The 22,224-nt window shown below is 58.6% G+C and overlaps 1 protein-coding gene across 4 annotated transcripts; it reads right to left on the reverse strand.

Annotated features, from left to right (window-relative positions):
• Nucleotides 1-6,762: 6,762 nt before the first annotated feature.
• PTMA (prothymosin, alpha) lies at nucleotides 6,763-15,795 on the reverse strand. Of its 4 annotated transcripts, none has more exons than XM_017810806.1 (5): nucleotides 15,719-15,795; nucleotides 11,507-11,578; nucleotides 10,737-10,824; nucleotides 8,111-8,184; nucleotides 6,763-7,645 (listed from the first exon to the last, which is right to left on the reverse strand). In XM_017810806.1, the coding sequence occupies exons 1-5, from the start codon at nucleotides 15,761-15,763 to the stop codon at nucleotides 7,598-7,600; spliced, it is 327 nt and encodes a 108-aa protein (XP_017666295.1). In that variant the 5' UTR covers nucleotides 15,764-15,795; the 3' UTR covers nucleotides 6,763-7,597. The 4 variants fall into 4 exon arrangements, with proteins under 4 accessions (XP_017666295.1, XP_017666293.1, XP_017666294.1 ...); XM_017810804.1 differs by having other exon boundaries at nucleotides 10,731-10,824; XM_017810805.1 differs by having other exon boundaries at nucleotides 10,737-10,827.
• Nucleotides 15,796-22,224: the final 6,429 nt, after the last annotated feature.

Raw genomic sequence — 22,224 nt, forward strand, 5'->3', positions numbered from 1 at the left:
TGCATATCTGACACCCACATCCACAGCAGTGCTCTGGGAGTGGGACCAGCCATCGCCACGGCCCCCCTGGAAGGGCATTCAGTTCTTATGGCATCCAGCTCTGTGCCAAAGTCCTGCCTGCACCATCCTCTCCATACCAAAATCCTGCCTGCTCTCCCAGCACCCCAGTGCCAGACGGGACAAGGAGTGTGGCAGACACCCAGGAGGGATGACGAGCTGAGAAGTGACAAGCTGGGGACACAGAGCAAGGGAAGGAGAGGACAGTGTAATGGTCCTGGTGTCCCCAAAGTCAGGCTGGAGAGGTCTGACATTACTTCAAGTGTGAAAAAGGGGGACAGTCACAAATTGTGGGAAGGGGTCCTGCTCACACCACCTATGGAAAATGGGCACCAAGAAACAGCTGAGAATGCAGGAAGAAACCACAAGAGTGATGTGAAGACCCAGAGGGCAAAGCTGACAGAGCTGGGGTCACCTGGCTGACGGAAAAGCAAAAGTATTCCAAGGAGAGGGCAGAGGCCCAATTTCCATGGGAGGAGGTAGCAAAACCAGCAGCTGAGGCCAGATACATTTGGCTCAGGAACTGGGAACGTCTGCACCCCTTGATGTTTCCCAGAATCCTTGCAGGAAATTCCCTGGCACAGAGCAGGAGCACGGGGGAGGTAGTTCCGGCTGCCCCAGGCCAGCAGCCACGCTGTGCCGCCTGTTCATCCCCATCCCCAACAGCCTGGCTGGCTTCCCTGGCAGGTCGGCCTTGGCAGCAGGACCCAGGGACACGGGACGGCCATGGCCTGTCCCCACGGTGCTGCTGTGGCTCTCGGGGGGAGTGCTGGGCTTCCCCATCCCGCAGCACTAGATGGTGCTGCAAGACAGCGCTGGTGCCTGGGCTGCGCGGGCTGCACGGCGCGGGTGGCGAGCGGGAGGGCGCTGGTTGTGGTCACCGCCTCGGCCACCGAGGGCCGTCCCCACACCAGGCAGGCTGGTGGGTCACCTGGGATGGGACGTACCACCAGCTGTACCCCAAGGGAGGAGCGGCCCTTGCGCTGGGCTGGACACACCAGCGCCGAGCCCTCGGGGATACCAGCGGGCACACGGCGAGCGCTGGGGCTGCTCCCGCCGCGGGGTGAAGTGTCCCGGCAACTCCACGGGCGCCGGCACCTCCCCGTGCCTCATGCCTGCCTTCATCCTTCCGACCCTACCCTTGCCAAACTGGGGATGCACAAGTCCCTCGAGCCCAAGGCCACGGCAAACAGCCCAGTGGGGGCTCCCCATGGCCAAACGCAGCTCCCAACCATTACTGGGGAGCTGTGTGGAGGCCCACTCTGTGGAGGGCTCCCTGGTCACCTCATGGGGCAGCACAGGGTGCAAGGAGCACCAGCTTCAGCGCCTCTTTGGGGTCAGGTGCCTCATGCTCATCCCTTCCCACGCTAGAGTCCCATGTCCCACTCCTGCCCACTTCTTTCCTCCCAGGACATCACCCCAGAGCTGCAGCCTTGTCCCACAGTCCATCCCAGGGATGGAGCTTTGCACTGGGAGGATGTCCCCAGGGAGGCAGCACATCCTCACCTTGGGGATGATAAACAGGGCTGAGGGGGTTTGCCCCAGGATAGGAAGCCAGTCCCTGCAGTTGTTGGGGTTTGGCTCTGCACCCATCCCTGCAGGGTGGGTGCACCCCACGGCAGCTGCTCTGAACCCTTGTGTGTCTTCAGGGCCTCACTTGGTGGCAGAGACAACTCTGGGCAGGATCCCCAGCTCCATGCAGGACCATACTCTCTGCCACTTCAGCTAGGAAATTGGGAGCCACATCCCTTCTCTGCCTGTGGATCCAGAGTCTGGCAGTGCCCAGGGAGCAGGTACTTTTCACACACTGTGGGTCGTCGTCCTCCTCAACGTGGCTCAGGGGTCCCTGAGCATTCAGGTCTCCAGCTTTGGGCACAAGCTGCAGCACTCACACCTCCTGCCCTGAGCCCTGACAGAGGGGTGCTGGTTTCCAGCTCCCTGAAGGAGCAGGGCCAGGAGCCTGTTCTGCCTGCAGCACAGGAGAGGAACCCAGGGAGATGCCCACGGAGCAAAGGCATCCCCATGCCCAAAGCATGCTGGAGGACCTACACCCCCACCCAACAAACACGCAGTTGGCACTCAGGAGAGGCACAGCCTCTCACCTTCAGGCCTCCCTCCCAGGCAGGAAAAACACATGCAAAGATCCCACCCCTATGGATTTACAGCCCAATGTCTCTACTCCTGTGGAGACTCCAAGGGCTAATTGGGCTGAGCTTTCTTATCCCCCAGTTGCCTCCCTTGCATTGTGCTTTCTTACAAAAGGAATGCAAGAGCCTCTTCAGGTCCCCATCTGCTCCGAAGGGCAGCACTCAACGCTTCCTCCCAGGTCTCTTCCTGGGCCACACGTAGCACAGCCAAGTGCAGAGTGGCCTCTGAGTCCACCACCGCTCCCTCTGGGGCTCCCCAGCCAGCTGTGAACAGGAGGCACAGCCCTCGCTGGGGTAAGCAAAGCTGAGGGTCCCCCACAGCCCTTCCTCCTGATCTCCTGGTCTTTGGAGAAGATCAGCTCAGCCAGACAAATTGGAGCAGCATCAGCACAGGGCTCTGTGCAGGAGGAGCCCCAGGCACCCCAGTTTGCTCCCTCTCCGAGGCTCCCACCCGATAGTGGGGAAGGATTGGGGTGGTGGCCCCAAGCAGACCTGGCAGCAGGGATTAACCTCCATCTAGGTTTCAGAGCTCGGGGACCTCCACTGGGCTGAGGACTGTCAAGTCAGGGCCCAGGACCACGCCTGCCCTGGCTCACCGAGGGGGATGTGGCAGCCAAGGACAAGGAACTAGATGTCTTACATCTGCTCTTCAGCCTGGGCTGGGCTCTCCTGCCCACACCAGGCAGCTCTCAGGCCGTGCTCACTGACATCCCTGCTCCATTTAGGGGGCACATCTTTGTTATGTGGGTTGACCCAAAACTGCCTGAGGACCCTGGGCTTCCGTAGCCTACCCTCGAGGGGTCTGCTCCCATGGGACACCTCACACCCTGAGCCGGGTGGCAATTGCTCTGCCAGAGGAGCAGCTCTTTGTGTCTATTTTCGACAGCGACCATCCAAAAGTGCTTCTGGGTTTGTGATCTTGAGGAGTCACGCCTGGAAGGCAGTTCCACTCATTAGACTCTTTAAGCCAATTGTTCGCCCAGACACTGTACCAGTAACACCAGCCTGTGTCTAGGGGCAGTCCAAGACCTGCATTCCCCACAGGCAAGTTCTTCACCGAGCCCCCAAGGTGCTCCAAATTTCATGAAGGTTGTCAAGATGCAACAAGAATTTTTGGATGAGGCTAACTGAAAGCTACAGGTGGTACAGGACAAGCTTGTGCTGATGCAACAGGTCCTAACCCACTACGGGCAGGTCAGGACTGGAGACAGGTCTGCTGGTCCAGGCTCAGTCCAAGTTGTCCTCAGGGCATGGGCTCAGCTCCACTGGTCTCGCTGGCTTTGACCTCTAGCAGCAGCTCCACTGGTGTGCTGAGTTTCAGGCCAACCACGTGGAGGTTGCTTTCAGTTCACCTGGATGTTCAGCCACACATAGGTGGCTCCAGCTGAGGTCCAGCCACAGCAGAATCCTTGGGAAGGGCTGCCCTTGGCCAAAGAGGCCACCAGTGCACATCAGCACAGCCCAAGTCCCTCCAGGCTCGTACAAGGCACCCTGCAGCTCTCCTGATGGTCAGTTTTGGGAGCTACCTTGGCTACCTTCAGTGGCCAGCAGCCAGCTGGCACATCCCAGAGCAGCTTCAGCCATCTGCCTCCATGGCCTCCAGGACCAGCAGGATCAGCAGTCCAGAAGGAATTTGGATCCCTCACAATGCACGGTTTCTGCAGGCAAGGGGCAGCACAGGCAGCTCTTCTGCTCTTCTGGGCAAGGGCCCAGCACCTCACCAAGCCTGAAGACACAGGAGGGCTCATGCTCTTCACCTCCAGTCCCATGGCATCAGCCCCCACAGTGCCCAGCTCTGGTTGCCAGGCAGTGGTTGGATCATCTCCCGCACACCAGAGGCAGGTGGGACTCCCCAGGTCCCCCTGGGTAGCCCCTGGCATGAAGCCAGCTCACCAGGGAGACCATCTCCAAGATCCTCAGAGGTGCCTTCAGCTGGCACTGCAAGCCGTCTCCTGCTGCTCCTGGTTCCTCGTCCCAAGACATCATCCAGGTGAGCATTCCCTGCAGCATTTTGGATTCACCCAGACGCCCTCTGTGGCATCGGGCACCAGATGAGACAAAGTGCCACACCCCAACCTGCATCTCCTCTGCAAGCCCCAGGCAGGAGGCTCTTCCAAAGGACCTCCACTCCAGGATAACCAACCCCAAATGCAGGGCCCAGCACTGAGGGGCCTTTATAGCCCTTGGCAGGGTGTGGCCACCCCTGATTGGCCAGGACAGCCAGCAGGCAGCAGCTCTGGATTGGCTCAGAGCAGCACTCCTCATGCTGTGATTGGCAGGCTCTGTGTACAGGGAGCACATGAGCACAGACAAGTGGCAGCACGTGGTTGGCTGTGGAGGAGAGATGGGTGGAAGGACCTGATTGGCTGGGCCTGTGTGCTGCTTGACTGTGACTGGTGGAGGGAGGGACAGGTGGCAGCGTGGGATTGGCTGCCTGACAGTGCCCTGTGCGGGGGGGTGGCTGGGGCAGGACCCTGCAGTGCCTCGTGCACTGAGCTGGGCCCGGACTCAGCCCCAGCAGTGGGACCAGTGCAGCCACTCCCTGTGGAAGCACATCCGGGGGTCACAGGGTGGCAGGGCCTGCCAGACTCCCCCGGACTGAGCCTCAAGGGGGTAGAAATTGGGCATAGAAACACCGGGGCAGATGGAGGTGAGGGACTGGGGTTTACCCTTTCCATCACCAGTGGCCACAGGGGGCTCACAGCAGCCGAGTGGGGACCAGGAGCTGTGGGGCTGAGGGACCCCTGTAACCTGTCCTCTTCTCAGCTCCAGCTGCTCCATGCCCTACCCATCATCAGCCTGTCTAGCTGCAAGGCCAGAGGCAGCCTGCAGTTTCACCCCACCCCACACCAAAGTGGACCCTACTATCCAACGCCCCCAGGTTTTGGGGGGCTACAGGGCATAGGACAGGTCTTGCTCTGCAATAGCAGCAGTAGGGCCACTGCTTCCCCAAAATCTGGAAGCCTCACTCCTGTGCAAGCAGGGTCCTCACATTTCAGTGACTCTTGGAGCCAGCTCTCCTCTACCCAGCTGCGGAAACTTATTTGAATAATTTGTCTTGCAAATCTGCAAGTACCAACTTGAATCCTGCACCGATGGAGCCCATCCCATGGGATCCCCTCCCATTGAGGTTGCAGGAGCTGTGCCTGTGGCAGCTTGATGAGGGCATGGACACAACTCCCAGCACTGCACCACAAAGCACCACCCAGCAGCATGGTGACACTCAGCCGCTCCCATGTCAGATCCCATGGGGGACATCGGAGCACTGGATAACCAAACCTGCCCCCAGCCCTGCCAGGAGCTCCCCATCACCGACTAAATCTGATAAGCTATCAGCCAGCACCACAATTAGTGGGACAATTAAGGACAAAAAGACAGATTTTGAGCTTATTTGCCACCAGTGTAAGTACAGGATAAGTGACCTGGCTGCTCCCAGGGATCACAAGGGTCTCTGACCCTTCCAGCCACTGTATTAAATGCAGTTGGTTCCTCTCTTTTTTTTTTAAAAAAAAAAAAAAGTAAAATAGAAATCATCTCCCAGCATCTGAACACTTGACTGCCGGGATTGCAGTGTGAGAGGAGGAAACGAGACCATCTGGTGAGGCTTTGGCACAGCCTGGATCAGCAGGGAAAGGGAACTCCCTGGAGCCCAGGCGAGGGTTTGGGAGCACAGATACAAGGCAGGTTCCTGGTCTCCACACACCTGGCAGAGCAGGCTTGAGCTTTTCCAAGCTCCAATGCCCTAGAGGAAGGAGGAAAAATGAATTGGAGGAAGATTAGGAGCAAAGCAGCAGAGGCTTAGTCTAAGTTACAGCATTTTGCTTTGATTAAAGCAGACAGACAAACCCCAGCTGCCTTCCCGGGGTCCCACCACCAAAACTCTACCCTAGCATTCCACCAGTTGCTGGGTGACCAGTGCAGGCTGGAGTATCCCTCTGGGATCAGTTCTGGCTGAATCCAATCCCTGCTGCCTCCTTCAGCACTTGCATCCTACCCTGTTTGCCAGTGATGCTGTAAACAAGCCCCCAGGGAGGGAAGGCATTTGCATAGCCAGAGCTCACTAGTCCACACCTGGGGGTCACTCACCTGCAGCAGACACTGCAAGGAAGGATTTTTGGGGTGGGTTTCTCATCCCCACTGCACAAGCCAAACAATCCCCAACAAGTTTGGTTGCAGAAGGACAATCGCTGAGCAGCCCATTCCCACACCCTCCAGCTCACTGCCTGTATCCCTGATGGTTTCCCAGTCTGACCCATCCCTACTGCTTGCCCAGGGCAGCCAGACCATGCAGGATCATGCAGAGGCCATGCTGGAGACTCAATTGCAGCTCTCTACAGGAATACAGCCATGAAAACACGCTGCCTCCCCTGCCCCGCAGCAGCAGGAGGACAGCACAGCCCCCAGGCTCTCCCCATCAACACCCTGCACCCCTCTTAACCCTCTTCTCTCTCTTCCCAACCCAAGTCCAAAGCAAAGAAAGAAAGGAGAGAAAAGGGGAGAAAGAAATAAACTAAAACAAATGAAAACCAAAACAAAAAGCAGCAGTTGGGAGGCAGCCTTGTTAGGACAACTCAGCAAAATAAAATTCCGGTTTATTGTTGGACAACATTGTTTCACACATACATCAAACAGGCCAAAAAAAAAAGAAAAAAATAAAAATAAACAGCAACTTCATAGACAGAAAAAAAAAAAAAAAGAAAACCTTTTTATCTTTGGCCTTGCCACCTCATACAAACCACGATCTATGGTACAGCTAAAGTACATACACAAAAAAAGTTACTGGAATGCTCAGAATAAGATTGTAAATTTTTTTTTTTGCATTTTTGTCTTTTTTTTTTTAATTTTTTTTTACAAGGTTTTGTTTTATTCTCCTTTGAGATAATGGTTTGGGCCTGGTCACACCACAAGTAAAGTCAGAGATAGGTAACAAGAGAGATATACACTTCAAAGCCCCCCTTTTGGTCAATCCGAGATCACTTAAAAATGGCGGACCTCCTAACAATATGTACAAAAATATAAAATGTAAATAAAAAATACAAACAAATTCTCCTTTAAAGTACTTTTAAGAAAGAAAGCAGGGCCTTGAAGTTTTGGTGCTTGGGGGGGAGGGGGTCTGTGGGGGAAGGGGGGTCTTTCTCTCCCCGCTAACGGGCGAATCATTTCATGTTCGTTGAGTGGCAGCGCCGCGCCGGGGGGCCGGGGACGGGGTTCACTCTACTTGGTGAGGATGACCACGGCGGAGGGGGGAGGAAGGGGGGGGCGTGTGTGGGAAAAGGGAGGTTGCAACAGGAGTCCCAAGGGGGGGACCCGAGGGTGAAGAGGACGCGCTGGCCTTTTTTTGTTGGTTTGTTTTCCTCCTTATTTAAAAAAAAAAAATAATAATAATTTGCTGCCTAGTCATCTTCGTCGGTTTTCTGCTTCTTGGGATCGACGTCGTCATCCTGGGGGGAAAGCAAAGCCATCAGGAGAGGGGACAGGGTGAGGGGCTGCTAGGGGCTGGTGAGAGCCACACAAAGGCAGAGAGTGTGGCAGGGGAGGGTTCTGGGTCCCCCTCCTGCCTCAGGGACAAGGTCAGAGCAACACAAGTGTTTCACCCCCCTCAGGCAACATCCTCTCCCACAGCCAGCTTGGGGAGCCCCTGAACACCCACCCCTGTCCCAGCCTGCCACGAGCACCCAGGGGCTCCCCAACCCAGGACCAGCAGCTCCATTCAGTGGGAGCAGACACCCCACTAACCAGGCCAGTGTATAAATACATGGAATTGGGCTGTGTCCCCAGAGAGACACAGGGAGCGCACAGGCAGGGCATCCCAGCCCCGGAGCCAGCCTGGCCTCTCCAGCCCCACTGACACCCTTTAAGCCCTCTAGGGACATGGGTGGCTCTGAAGGGTTGCCTGCTCTTCCTACCTCATCATCCTCAGCTGCCCGTTTGCCTGTGGCTCCCTCAGCTTCGTCGTCATCATCACCGTCCTCTTCCTCACCTGCATGGAGGAGAAAGGGAGGAATGTGAGATCCTCTGGGAGAGTTCCAGTACCATGCACCTCCCATCTGGGTTTAATCCTGGCTCAGGCCCACACTGCAATGCCATGTCCCATCTCCCCAGCTGGCACAACCTCTGCTCAGGACAGCAGGTGATAGAGGACACAGTGGCTTTCCTGGCATCCCCCGAATGACTTGAACCACCAAAGGGGAGATAAGAAATTGGCAGCATCGAGTTTGGCTCACACTGTGCTTGTAACACAATGGGATGGCAAAACCACCACCTACCATGAGCACCAAAATCATGGCAAAAATGGGGGGAAAAAAAAAAAAGGGAGAGGAAAAAACTTTCTAGTGGCTGCTCTGCCTAACCACTCCAGATTACTTCTGCTTCCCTTCGCAGCTATTAGTCCATCTTTAATGAGTTAAGAGAGCCAGAACGCATTAGTTCTGAGTCAGAACACTTTCTAATTATCAGAACAGCAAACAAATGCTTCCAACTTATCTTACAGCCAGCCAGGAGGATGAGCAGTGAGCTCTGGGCTTTGACCCACTTTGAGCTCAAATAGGCCAGTGGATCAGAACGACTGAGTCAGTCACCTTAGGCCAGTTTTGGGGGCTCTGGAGCAAGACCAGAGGCAGAACAGCTTCTCAGCTACAGAGACGAGTCTCTTGTGTAACAGGAGACCCTACTAAAACTTAGAGCGTTAAGGCCAGTAAGCTGGCTTTAAATCCCTGCCACGAGCCACACGTATGGACAGCCGGGGGGATTAAGGTCAGCCCATCCTCCCTTCCCCTCTCCTCTCCCCGGCGTGTGCCCAGCCGTGGCGTGGCCCATGTGGCGGGAAGGGCCAAGATTAGCTCCCAGCAATGGATCAACACCCCAGCAGCCATCACATGCATGGGGCCAGCCAGCAGGTCAGGTGACAGTGCCAAGCTGATTGGGAGCATTTTTAGTTCTTTGAGCTGCTTTAAGCAAAGCAAATAATGAGATGGGATGGAGAGATGGGCGAGGAAAATATACCCTCAAGCTCTCCTCTGCTGTCAAACTCCAGGAGTCTGGCTGCAAGTCTTGGCTAAAAAAGCTGATGCAAGCTGTACTTGCTGCCTTTAAATCTCTCTCCTGCAGCGCTCAGGTGCAGCTCTCAGGCAGGGATCGCCCGAGGGCAGCAAGCGTGGACAGACAGAGCCCATGCCAGCGGTCAGAGCCCGTGCCGGATCCCTGCAAGGCATCAGCACCTCCAGGCACTCTGTGCCAAATCATGCCTGTGCTCGGTGAGCTGGGAAGAGCAGGGCTGGCACTGCGGGACCGAAGCTCCCCAAGCTTGAGACAGCAGTATCCAAGCAACACTTCCACCCCACACATGCGCCTGCAGCACACGCATCCTCCTGCTCCTGCCCAAGGGGAGTGGGGAGAGGCAAGTATTCCCCATCTCTTCCACCCTCAAAGCAGAGCTGAGGGTAAATGGGCTCAACAGCACATAACAGCACTGCACTCTGTCCCCAATGGTTAACATCTCAAGTATGAAGAGGGTCACAATTTCCAGTTTTTCCCAGTGAACCAATTCCTACCAAAGTGCACAGCAGGCTGCTGTGAGTGCCACTCCAAAGGAGGCAGCTTTCCCTGCTCACACTGTTTGAATAGTCACTGGTCTAATGGTCATTGAATTTCTAGCCCTGTCCCTGTCTCCTAAAACTAACCATCAGGTTAGTAGGTCAGCACGTAAACCAAAAATTCACAGGGGATTAACCTAGTAACAGCTAATCAGGGCCCCCAAGCACATTTCAGCATAACAAGAATGGTTTTCTCACAGCCTTAACGAGCGATAAAAATAAACAATGTTATTCATCCAAGCAGATCTTGGGAAAAAAATAATAGCAGGGAGGGTGAGAAGTGATTCGGCAAGTCACTGCTGGATTTCTGGTCGTTGTTGCCAAAACCCACTTCCAGGCTGGGTTAGGTCAGGAAGCAGGGGAGGGCAGGGAGACACAGGACATTGCAGACAGGGAAGGTTGAAAGCAAGCCTGTCTACTTCCATTGGAGGAGCAGGCAAGAGCCACAGGTTCCTCTGCCAGTTTCCATATAGCCCAGAAAAGGGCTGGGAGAGGGGGCCACATAAGCCTCTCAGCATGCTGCTCCACAAACAAGGATGGTGAGCCATCCTCTGTGCCTGGGCAAGGTACGGCCACCCAGGGCTGTCCCTGTCCCACTGGCTGGGGCTCACACCTGCAGCGGCTGCTGTGATCACCGGAGTCAAGGGCAGATTTTACTACTCGCACGGAAGGGCTAATGCGCTTATTCAGCGCCGCGGTGCGGTGCCGTCTGGCCAGAGGGAGGGAGGGAGGGAGGAATCTGCCCTCAACCTGCTGGAAGGGATTCAAGGCTGACTTCACTCCCAGCACTCTGGGCGAGTGAGGAAGGAGCGAGCCTGGCTGGCAGGAGCCGCCTGGCCGCAGCCGCGAGGGGGAGATGCTGCTCTCCAGGAGCCTGCTGTCCAGGGCAGGACACAGCCACGGGATGGGGGTGGGCGGAACAAAGAAAAGTTACCATCACCCTCTTCCTCCTCGTCCTCTTCCTCACCACCTTCCTCTTCCTCTTCGTCTACTTCGTTGTCAGCCTCCTGCTCTCCGTTTTCCTCGTTCTCCTTGGCAAGACAAAACATCACTTAAAAATATGCACCGGGGAAGGAAGAAGGGGAAAGAGATGTTCAGCACAAGTGCGTGTTCCCACCTTTCCTGCCGAAAGCAAAGCACCAGCCCACCGGAGCCCTGGGTGCGTGTCCCACTTCCTGCCTGCCTCCACTCGACCCAGACAGCCCAGGCATGAAGATCAAGCCTATAGTAAAACCCGGGGCAGCAGTTTTGAGATAAAGACCGCAGAGGGTCTTGTGCCACATTGAAAAGTGGCACACTGAATTTCCCCTAGCATGTTAAAAATAGAAGACCAAAGGGTTTACTTGTACACAATGTGTTTCCCTGCTCAACTGGTAGTAACATTGTAAATCCAGGCGTTCTTTTCTTTTTCCTCTTTTATCAGTCCCTAGAGAGGAGGTGGCACTGGACAGCCTCACAGGGCTGTCAGGGAGGAGATCCAAGCCCAGCCCTTCGCTTCTGCACACACATGAACTCTCCACAGGCTGGGAATTATCTGTGTAACAGGAAGCGCCAAAGGTTCGAGGGCTCTGCAGGGCTCAGTGCTGCCATTTGAAGGGGTCTCATGAGCAGGGCTGGGGACAAGCTTGCAGCAAAAGTAGGAAGAGAGAGGAAAACGAACAGGCATTGGTGTAAGGGCTGCCTCTCCCTGCAGATTGCAGCCATACTCACAGCATTGCCGTTGGCTGGTGCATCTCTGCCATTTTCTGTTTCTTCAACAACTTCCTTCTTCTCTTTTAGATCCTGGAAGGAGCAGAAAAGCAGAGAAGTCACCCCGATTCCAGTTGCCTGGGTCAGAGAAGCTGCAGATCAGGTGTGAAAAACACAGTCTGAGAGCGAGTGCAGGAGATGGTTTCTCTTCACACCGATTTGTTCTGTGATTTGGTCGCCACGTTCTGGCTCCTCCTTGGGAACGGGAAAACATGGGGGCGAATCTCAATCCAAGTGAGCCTTGCCAGAGAGCAGCTATCTAAAAAAGAGACTGCTCTGTTTCACCTCTGAGCTCCCAAACAGACAGAGCTGGCCGCCTGCATATGCTCAACAGCAGCAGAGCTGGCTGACTGCCCATCTTAGCACAGTCCACGCAAGCTCCTGCAATGCCATGGAGAGCCGGCAGCCCTGCCCAAGGGACAGGCTCTGCTGCCCCGGGGCTGCGGGCGGCCACGGCTGCTCGGTACCTTCGCCGCAGGAACAAATCCCAGGGACTCATTAGCAGGGGCTGTGGTCTCTGCCCTGCCTGGGGAAAAGCACACAGCAAATATTACACGCCTGGTCTTTCTCACAGTGGCAGAGAGGAGGCTCCGGCATCCAGCTTGCAGCTCTAAGTGTAACAGGATGGGGTGGGGGAAGAAGTCTATTTTTACACCACTCCAAGAGCCGTGCCTGGCTAGTTCGGTTCAAACCTCCACAGTGAGCAGAGAGAGGAGAGCGGGAGCTTGTGTGTTTTCGCTATTGATCACTGTCAAAATGTCATGCCAAGTCGCTCAGCAAACAGGCTGAGAGGATCCAACTTTATGTTCCCGCATAAAGAACACTTGGATTTAACACTGGCATCTCTGCTTGCATCCTCCTCCCCTTCTGTTCCTTCATCAGCTGGAGCGAGATGCTTCAAAGGAGCGCTACCCTAGCCAAGGAAAGCAGAGGCCCTTCCCCAGGGCCAGCAGCACAGCCACCGCCAGCTCAGGCAGCGGCCACGAGGTGTTTAAAAGTTGCTGGGAGCTCCCGGCTCCGCTGTGGTGGCTTTGCCCCCTCCCGCCTGCCCTTTGCGGTGGCCGTGCCGCCCACGGAGAGCGAGCGAGCGGGCACTTTCACTCCCGCAGAGCCACTGTCTTGTGGGAACATCAGCAGGGAAGAGCACGGCCCTGGCTCTACTGCGAAGAACATTACTCCGTTCTGGGAGGGTTTCTACTCCCCTGCAGGCTGCTCAGGGAAGGCAGCGCAGGCATTTTAAGTACCACCAGGGTACTTAAATGCACAGATGCTGTTACCAGAGACAGCCAGGCTGCCAGCTGAGGAAAGACTTTCTCTGGAAGAAAGCTTTGGGGTGACAACACCTGTTGATCAAACCTCACCTAAGCAAACCAACCCAGGAGTCTGGGGTAAAACAAACAGAAGCTCCCTCCTCTTTTCACTGCTCAGACACAAATCCCAGGCCACCTCCTCCATGCTACCCAGTTCCATCAGTTTTACATCATCAGTAGCTCCAGCTTCCCTATTCCCCCAAGCCTGATCACAACCATTTTGCCTCTCACACACCACTGCACTGCAACTGCTGCCTCACACCAGGCACGCGGGCACGAGGGAGGCAAAGCACTTCCCAAGTTAAACACAGCAAATCAAGCAGTCAGAATTTCCACATCTGTACCCGATGGTTCTTTTTAAAAGGAGTTGTTCACAGAATGTAAGCAATTCTCCCAGTGAAGGAACAACTCACTCTTGGACATTTTAGCTGGACAGATCTTCAGCTCTGACCTTTCCCGCACCACTGAAAATCCTCTCAGTTTAACCACCATCACGATGCCAGGTCATGAAGTTTGTGCTAGCAACAGCGTTGCAGAGAGCACCACAGCTTCTCCCTTTCCCAGTCCAAGTCCAACACAAACAGACGTGAGCAGGAGCCTCCAAACCGGGAGCCGGTACAGCAGCAGGGCTGCTTCAGTGCCAAGACTGGGACACAGCCTCTAATTATAGGTGTGGTGAGGCTGTTTGTCTACGGAATAGCAGCGCTGTGGAGCCGCACACCGCCGCTCTGGGGAGCTGCACCTTCTCCCCGGCCCTGGTCCCGGCAGGATCCCGGTGGGAAGGGCGGGAGCCGGGACCTGCCGCAGCCGGGACCTGCTGCGCCTCCCGCCGGCAGGGGGCACCTCCGCGCCGCCACGCGCTCGGCCGCCGTTCAAACCGCGCGCCACTCTGCGCGCCCCGCTGATTGGCCGGCGGCCAGCGCGGCGCCCCGCGGGCTGCCGGGAGCTGTAGTCCCAGCGGGGGTGGACTCCGGCGCCCAGGGCCGCACGTGGTGGGCGCCCCTCGGCACCGGCCGGGGGCGGCGCCGGGGCGGGGCAGGACCCTCCGGCCCCATCCCCGCCTCCCGGGAGCGCTCCGGACGGCGAGGCGGGACGAGGGCGAACGGCCTCGGTGACTCCGCGCCTCTCGGGGAAGAAGGAGGGGGGGTCACCTTGCCGCCGTACGCGCCTCCGCCCGCCCGCTCTGCGGCGCGGACCCCCGTCCGCTGCCGGGAGGGCGAGCCAGGGACAAGGCCCCCTTCCCGCACGCGGTAAAGGGCAGGGGAAGGTTAACGGCGAACTTGGCCCGGTTCCCCCCAGAGAGGGATGGGGATCGACCCGCCTCGCCACTTCCCGGCAGCCGGAGAGCCGGAGGCGGCAGGGACCGAGCGGCGGCCCCGGAACGGAGACAGGGCAGGCGGGATGGGGGCACGGCTGCGGGAGCGGGAAACAGAAGTGAAAACGAAATCTGCCAGAAACGGCGTTTTGTTGGCTGTTTCTTATAAGCCATCCCCCCCGTTGTATTGTTTTTTTCCCCCTCCAACCGCGCTTCCCCTGGGAGCGGCGCGACCCGCGGCCGGCCGGGGCGCGGGGTGAGGAGGCCACCGGGCACGTCTCCCGCCGCTTTCCCACGCATCGGCCCGGGTCGGGTCCCCCCGCAACTTTCCCGTCCGCGGCCCCGGACTCGGCGGGGCGCACGGCGACCGCTCGGGGATCACGGTCCCCCCGGGGGACGCTCCGCCGCCCCTCGCAGACAAAGGCGTGCGCCGGGAGCCGCAGCGCGGACTCCCGGGAGAGCCTCTCCCGCCCGGTACCGGCGCTCCCTAGCCGCTTCCTCTCACCTCCGGCACCGAGCCGCAAAGTTATCCCGCTGCGAGGAGCTCGGGCTGGAGCCGCCAGCCCCACCGCATCTCCACCGTGGGGGTACCCCCGTCGGGGCAACTCCGAAAATAGCAACGGACCCCTCGGGCAGCTCCAGCGCACACCCTCCACCCGCCCCACCTCGGAGGGCGACTCCGAAATAGCAACTCCCCATCAGGGGCAGTCCCCATAGAGCAACTGCCCCCCCTCCCCCCCTTCCGGGGGGGGCAACGCCGAAATAGCAACTGTTCCCCTTCCCCGAGGGGTAACACCGACACCGCAATCGCCCCTCCCGCATCAACCGGGCGCAACTCCGAAATAGCAACCGCCCTCCCACCCCCCTTTTCGGCAGCAACTCCACAACAGTGACCGCCCCCCATCCCTCCAGTGCGTGTTCCGGAGCGCTTCCCCCCGCGCCCCCCCGCAGGGACGGGGCCGAGCGGGACCCAAGTTTGACGGGGCTGTCAAGCTCCCGCACCGCAGATTGAATGAGCGAGCGCTGCCGGGTGCCGGGGCACAGCCGTGCGTGTCCCCCCCCCGGGCTCCTCGAGCCCCTCCGCGGCGGGACGGCCGGCTGCTGTTCCCCGCGAAGGCTGGAGGGAGCGGGACGCGGCGCGGCGCGGCTCAGCAGTACCGGCGAGGGCGGCGAGCACGTTTCCCGCACGCTGTAGACAAAGGAACGGCGCTGGCAGCCCCGCACGGCGAGCACGGCGGCGCCGGCTCCACACCGCGCCGCGCCGCCAACTTCAACGCGGGGGACGGAGGAGGAAGGGGGGAAAGGAGGGGGTGGGACGGGCAGGGGGCAAAAAAAAAAAAAAAAAAAAAAAAAAAAAAAAAAAAAAAAAAAAAAAAAAAAAAAAAAAAAAAAAAAAAAAAAAAAAAATTACCAAAAAAAAAATGAAAAAAAAAGAGGAGAGAAATCGCCGAAAATCCGTCGGAAAGAAAAATTAAAAGGGGGGGAAGAAAAAAAAAAACCCAAACCAAAAAAAAGCCGCGGGGTGCGAGGCGGCGGCAGGTCGCTCACCTTGGCGGAGATCTCGGCGCTGGTGTCCACGGCCGCGTCGGACATGGCGGGGGCGTGCGGGGCTGTGTCGCGCGGGGCTGCGGCGGCGCGGGCGGGCGGGCAGAACAATGCCAAGATGGCTTTGCGCGAGCCAGTGGGGACTCACGCGGCGCCGCCGGCCCCTCTTATAGAGCCGGGGGGCGGCGCGCGCGCTGCCCCGCGCCGCGCCCCATTGGCCGCGCGCGCCGCGGCCGCCGGGCGCCCATTGGCCGCGGCGCAAACAATGGGGCACGGCCGCTTAAAGGAGCCCGGCGGCGCCACTGCGGCGATGAGTTGGGGCCCGGTCTCAGCCGTGTGGGCGAGGCGCGGGGAGCCGGCGAGCGCACAGGCCACGCCCCCCTCCCCGCGCGCCGCCTCCGCCCCGCCCCTCCCGCCGAGGCGGCGGGAGCGCCCCCCCCTTCCCTTCCCTTCCCCTCACTCCCGCCCGCCGCCTGCGGAGGGGTGCGGGGGAAATAACAAGAGTTAAAAATAAGAATAATAACAGTAATGCGGGAGAACCGGCGCTGCGCGCCCTCCCCCCCCCCCGCTCCCCCGAGGCTGCCGGTGGTGCCGGGGCAGCCCCGTCTCCTCGGTACCCCGCTAACCGCCCCCCCCAGCCTCACCAAGCCGTGTTTTCGGCCCCGCGGAAACTTTGGGCACAACAACAACGGCGGCCGCCCCCGGGGGGAGCGGGGAGGGGCGGCCCGCCCAGCCCGCCGCGCAGAAATGCGGGATTCCCACCCGTTTGCTTATTTTACAGTTAAAAAAAAAAGAAAAAGAAAAAAAAAAAAACCACGCACCCAAGCCGCCTCAACTGCCCCCGCCTTGCGCGAGCTCAGGGCTTGGGGCGCACCAGGAGTTTCCCCACGCTCCCCTTCCGCAGTCTCCCGTTAAAGCACGGCCGTGCTCCCACCGCCCGCAGTCACCGAGGCAGCTTCTGCCCCCGAACCCCCCCCGCCGCGGGGTAACGGGGCACTGGCGCCGCGAGTGAGGGAGCTCTGCCACACTCAAGATGGCGCCGACAGCCCTTCGCGGGGCAACCACACGGTTGTGCCACCCCCTGGGAGCCGCTCCGCCACCCGCAACGGCCCCACGGGCGAGATAACGCCGCGAGCGAACGTGCCCCGGTGCGGAAAGCGCGAAGGAAGGGGCGAAAAGGTGCGAAAAAGCGCCCCTCGGACGGAACAGCGCGGCTGCCACACTCAACATGGCCGCCGGGGCGAGGCCGATCTTGTCCTCGGAGGGCGGGATATAGCGATCGGGTGGTGCGGATTGGCCGGCAGCGCCGGGCGAACGCTGTGCTGACGCTTTGCGGCTTCTTATTGGCTGAGGCGCCTGTCTGTCAAAGGCGAAGCGGTTTTGAAAACCCGGAGGCGGAGCGCTGGAGCGGAGTTGGGGTTGCCTGGTCGGGGCTCCGGGGTGTCTGCCACGGGCAGGGTTGTGGTGGTCCCGGTTGGGGGAAGCCGGGCGGCCCCAGGGTTGATCCCGCAAAGCTTCAGGAGAGCTGCGGAGGAGCCATGGCAGCCCCTGCACAGCCTAGCAGCGGGCGTCGCGGCACGAGGAGTCATGGCTCCGCCACCTTTTGCCCCATCCCCACGTGCATGCCGCGGGTGGACACAGAGACGGGGCCCCGCTCCCACGGCAAAATGTCCCTCCCACGAAGCACAGTAGCACCATAAACGGGCTGGGTTTTGCCTGGGCGCGCCACGGAGCGCTTTTCCCCTCAGCCTTCGCGTCCTGCCCCGTGTGGGAGCTGCCCTGAGGGGATGGCAGCGCGGGGGTCGTGAGGGCCGCGGGGCGGTGGCGGGAGCGGGAAGCACCGCGGCGGCTGAGCCCTTGTGGCACCCACTGACCCTCGGGCTGACCCCGGCCCCTGCCCCCGCCGTCTCCCGGCCCCAGGGGCTGCGACCCCACGAGCAACTCTGGCCTTGGATCGGTCGGCACAGCCCTGCCCCACTCACGGCTGAGGGGCACCGCCTGCGTTTTGCCAGGAGGGACTTTTTAGGAACGATGGGTTTCCCACGTTGGGACCTTCTGGGGATGATGGATTTCTCACGTTGGGACCTTTTGGGGACGATGGATTTCTCACGTTGGATGTCCCGCTCTGACCTGGGCGGGAGCAGGGCGAGAGCCTCTCCATGCACTCAGGGGAAGGAGAGGGCTGTGGAAACCGGGATTTCTGGTCGCTGCTGGCTACGCCTCTCGCTTGGAGTGTTCGAGACAAGGGCAGCTGCTATTCCCGGAGACAGGACTCTATGGGTTTGGGGCAGGTTGCTCGCAGAGCTGGAGTCAAGAGCGCCCTCTGCCACAGCCCAGCCGAGGCTGGCGGGCGGCGAGTCTCGAAATGCGTTCGAAAGAGGAAAGGAAAAAAAAAACCACCCAAGCCCAGCCCGAAAAAAAGCACTTCTGCTATAACTTGGCTTTAATGCGTGCCTTCTCCTCAGACTGGGGATGTTTCTTTGAGCTTGGGGTTCCCACGTTTCAGGAAGAGTTAAAAAAAGAAAATGAGATGTGGGATATTTCAGGAAGAAAATTTGGAATCTAGGAATCCTCAAGGGATGGTCACACTAGGATCTCACAGAGGGCGGGAGGGGGGAGGGGGAAGAAGGGGAGAGAAAAAAAACAACCAGGCTTGGAGTGGAAGCAAAACTGCCTTAAACCACTTCGCGTCGGAAATCCATGTATAGCCCTCTCTGCCGTCCCTCCGAGCAGCGGGATAACCCGGCTGGCGAGTGCCCCTGTGCGTAAGGCAGGGAGAAGCAGGCTCAGCTCGGCGCTTTATGCCTCAGCAGTCCAAAAAGAAACAACAACAACGAAAACTGTTGCCTCTAAAAGGCAGCTGCTGCTTTACCTCTTCTCCACCCCTCTCGGCAGCCGGGGCTGGGCAGCGGCTCCACAGGGAGCGGAGAGAGGAGAAGGAGGGTGGAAGGGGACTTTGCGAAAGTGCCCGATCATCGGGGACAAGAGTTTCCAGGGCTGAGCTCTGCCTGGGACCTCACTCCGTGTGCGGCGGGCGATCACTTTGGCAAAGGAGCCGAGGTGCTGGAGGAAGCAGTAGGAGTTTTCCCTCCTCGCTGGCCGTTTCCCTGGCTCAGCAAGTAGCAGCCTCTCTAATCCCCGGCGAAGATCATGCTGCTCGGGCGATTATTTCATCGCGGCAAGCTGCTCCTCGGAGGAAATTCTCATTACGCTCTTCGGAGAGGCAAGGGAGGGGCGACTGTCACTCAGCTGCTCTGGAAGAAACAGAGGGATGAGCCTGCAGCATCCCCGGGCTCCGGCGCATGAGACGTGGTAGTGTTTCTAGGTCAGGCTGGTGATGCGGGACATGGAGCCGTCAGAGATGACATCCTGGCTGTGTCACCTTCTGTTCCTCGATGGGCAAGGGTTGCACGAGGGGGCCGGGGCTTGGTGGATGTTGGCTCTGGAGGAGCCCTGCTGGGGAGGCTGGAGGGGAGGTGGGAAGGAGCTTCATGTGTGCTCATAGGAGGGAGAGGAGGTGTATAGAGAACTAGAGCCGGCTCATGGGCCCAAAAACCATTTTGTGAGGCTGTGGGGCCAAGGCTGAGACCTCACTGCAGGAGGCAGAGACTGTACTTGGAGAGCACTGGCTGCCCCAGCCCAGGGAAGGGCTGAGGAGGCTGCCCTCCTTCCCGTGTCCTGGGCTGCTGCTCCTCCATCCATGCCCATGAACCACGTAAACAGGCGGGAACAGGGCCCTGTGGTGCACTTTAATTAAGGGATGGAGACATCGACTTTGCCTTTCCCCAGAAGATTGCAAAAGGCCCAGGCGGGCCCCGCACTGCAGCTCACGGCCATCCCTGCTCCGACACGCGCTCTGCCCCCTGCGTTACAACACACTGCTCTGACTCACCTGCCGTTCCCAGCCCGCTGCTCCCCGAGCCTGGAGACAGTGCAGGGATCCCCCAGAGGGATGTAGGGAGTCTGACTGCTCTGCACCCCGCTGCCAGCACCCAGAGCGGGACTTGGTGGGCAGGACGTGGCACAGTCCCACCGGCATCCCCCTTGGGCACCTGCATGGAGCCCCAGGGTGAGGACAGCATTCTAGGGGGGTTATCCTCTGTGACTGGAGGATCTGGGAAAGTCAGTGTGACCTCTCTGGGTTCCCTGACCCCAGCAGGCAATGACACCATAGTCACTTGATGTCCAAGATGTTCACTGGCTTCTCTGTGACTCCAGGAAGCCACTGCCCTGGCTGACTGAGAGGTGGTGGCAAGGGAACCCCCTTTCCTGCCTCCCTCAGATGGGTTGTGACAGGAGCCAGGGCCAGGTGGAGAGCAGCAATACACCCCAACACTGCTCCTAATTCTGGTGCTGGCTATGGGCAGGGTGGGGATATGGCAGACGGGGACCAGGGAAGCCTCCAGTTTGGGATGCTGACTGTTCCAGGGAGCCCACAACAGCAGGAGTGGATCCAGAATCTCCTCCCTGGCTGCCAAGGGCCAGTGCCATCGATGCCATGGCCCAGAAGCCAGCACTTAGATCCCTGTCCTTCCCTGCCTGTGTGTTGGGACAACCTCAGCTCATCTGTGAGAGGAGCCCCATGGCCAGGTTTAAAGGCAGCAAAGCTGATTACTGCCTTTTCTCAAGAGAAGGGTGAGGAGGCCATTGGGACAACTTGCCCAAGAGGCAGAGAGAAGAGACCTGTGCTCCAGGGCATGGGCTTGATGAACAATAGCAGTTGTTTCTCCCTTATTAAAGTTTTCTGGTTTTCCCCTGGTTTGAAGGCTGGTTGTGACTACAAGTCATGTATCAGGGCAAGGGCCCATCACACGGCGATTACACACCCACACCCTGCCCCAGGCCTGGGCCTTGGGCCAGAGACACAGTTTCACTCCTCAGGGCTCCCATCCCACTGCTAAAAGTGATGCGCGGGAGATATTTGAAAGGAGAGAGAGAGGAAGGCGGGAGGGAGGAGGCAAGTCCAGATTCTCTTCCCTCCCTGCCTCTTCCCAGCACTTTTCAAACACAACACCTTTGCAATGTCTGCTGGAGGAGGGAGAACACCCCCTGCACGTGCCCAAGGCTGGGTGTTTGTTTGGGCAGGGATTGGCACATGCTGTGGCCAGCCCCAGGCACATGACCCCAATCCTGCCCTGCTCTCTGTCCCCCTTTCCTCCCACTGTCCCCAGCAGGACACCACCCAGAGCCACTCCACAGGAGTCCCCACCCAACCAGAACCACTCTTCTGCCCCAAACCAGCCATGGGGTGTCCATGGCTGTCATCCTGCAGGGAAAACTGTGTGGAGAGCCACCGCTCCTTCTTATCCCTCCTTGCTGTGCCGGCACACCTGGGAGAAGACGGACACACAGCGTGCACACACACACACTCACAAAACCAACCCCAAATCTGGATCAGTATCAGAGAGAATTAATTACTGGCTCATGCATATTCAGATGAGAAACTCAGCTGAACCTGGCGGTGCCTGGGGCAGCCCTGGAAAGGAGAATTCCTCTGGAGAGATATAAATCACCGCTCCCCTCTATCACTTTCCCCGTGGAGCGCTACCTCCTGGGGAAGACTGAACCTTGATTTCCTTTTTTCCCTCCTTCTTCTTCATTTTCAATCTGCGCGGGGCCCCTGTAATTACAATGGGCTGCTTTAGGGCTTGAGTTATTTATTGGGTAACAGCGACACACCTACCCAGCTCCAGCCGCCTGCCTGCCCTCGTGTCACGGCTTGTCCTGCCTACCCAGCAGCACCCCCCGTGCTGTGCCATGCCGTTCCATGCTGCTTTAGCTCAAGACAGCATGGGCAGCAGCAGCAAACAGGGACCACCAGCCTTACATGATCCACTAAAGACACATCCGTGGTGGTGTAGCCCCTGGAAGCAGGGGCAAGAGCTGGCTCTTGTTTATTGCAAAACACTGAGTCACACACATGTTTGGGATGCCCGGAGCTCACACCAGTTGTGAAATCCTTGGCCCCATTTTACAGGTGGGGAAAGCAAGGCACAGAGCAGGGAGGTGATTTCCTCAGGGTCATCCCCAGACATCGGAAGAAGAACCAATTTCTCCAGCCAATGTGTGACTGGGAAAGAAAACGCCAGCTAAAGCACTCAGCTCAACACTTTGGCTGGTGGGACCTGTCCCCTGTGCCTCTGTTTTGCTTCCTGGTGGGAGTCCTCTGCCCAGCCTCAGCTCTGCATCCCCCTGCTCAACCCCGCTCCCCCACAGGCAGCCCTGCGTGCTCAGAGGAGGCGAGCACTCAGGGCTGGAGACCACATGGCTGGAGGGAATTAAATAATTGATGGACCAGAAGTCTCAAGCAGATACCGAATCTCCAGGGGCAGCATTTGAGAGGCAAAGCAGAGCTCTGGACAAGACCCTTCTCTCTGATATGATGCCAATGTGTCTCATTCCTGCTCAGGGCTTCTGGTAGGCTGAAGATGTCGGCTGCCGGGGATGGGAATGCTCCTCCACTCGCCTCACCTCTCAGCTCGCCCCCCGCACTGCTGAAGCTCTGGAGG

The sequence above is a fragment of the Lepidothrix coronata genome, unplaced genomic scaffold, assembly GCF_001604755.1.
Source record: "Lepidothrix coronata isolate B3197 unplaced genomic scaffold, Lepidothrix_coronata-1.0 Scaffold29, whole genome shotgun sequence".
NCBI lineage: Eukaryota > Metazoa > Chordata > Aves > Passeriformes > Pipridae > Lepidothrix > Lepidothrix coronata.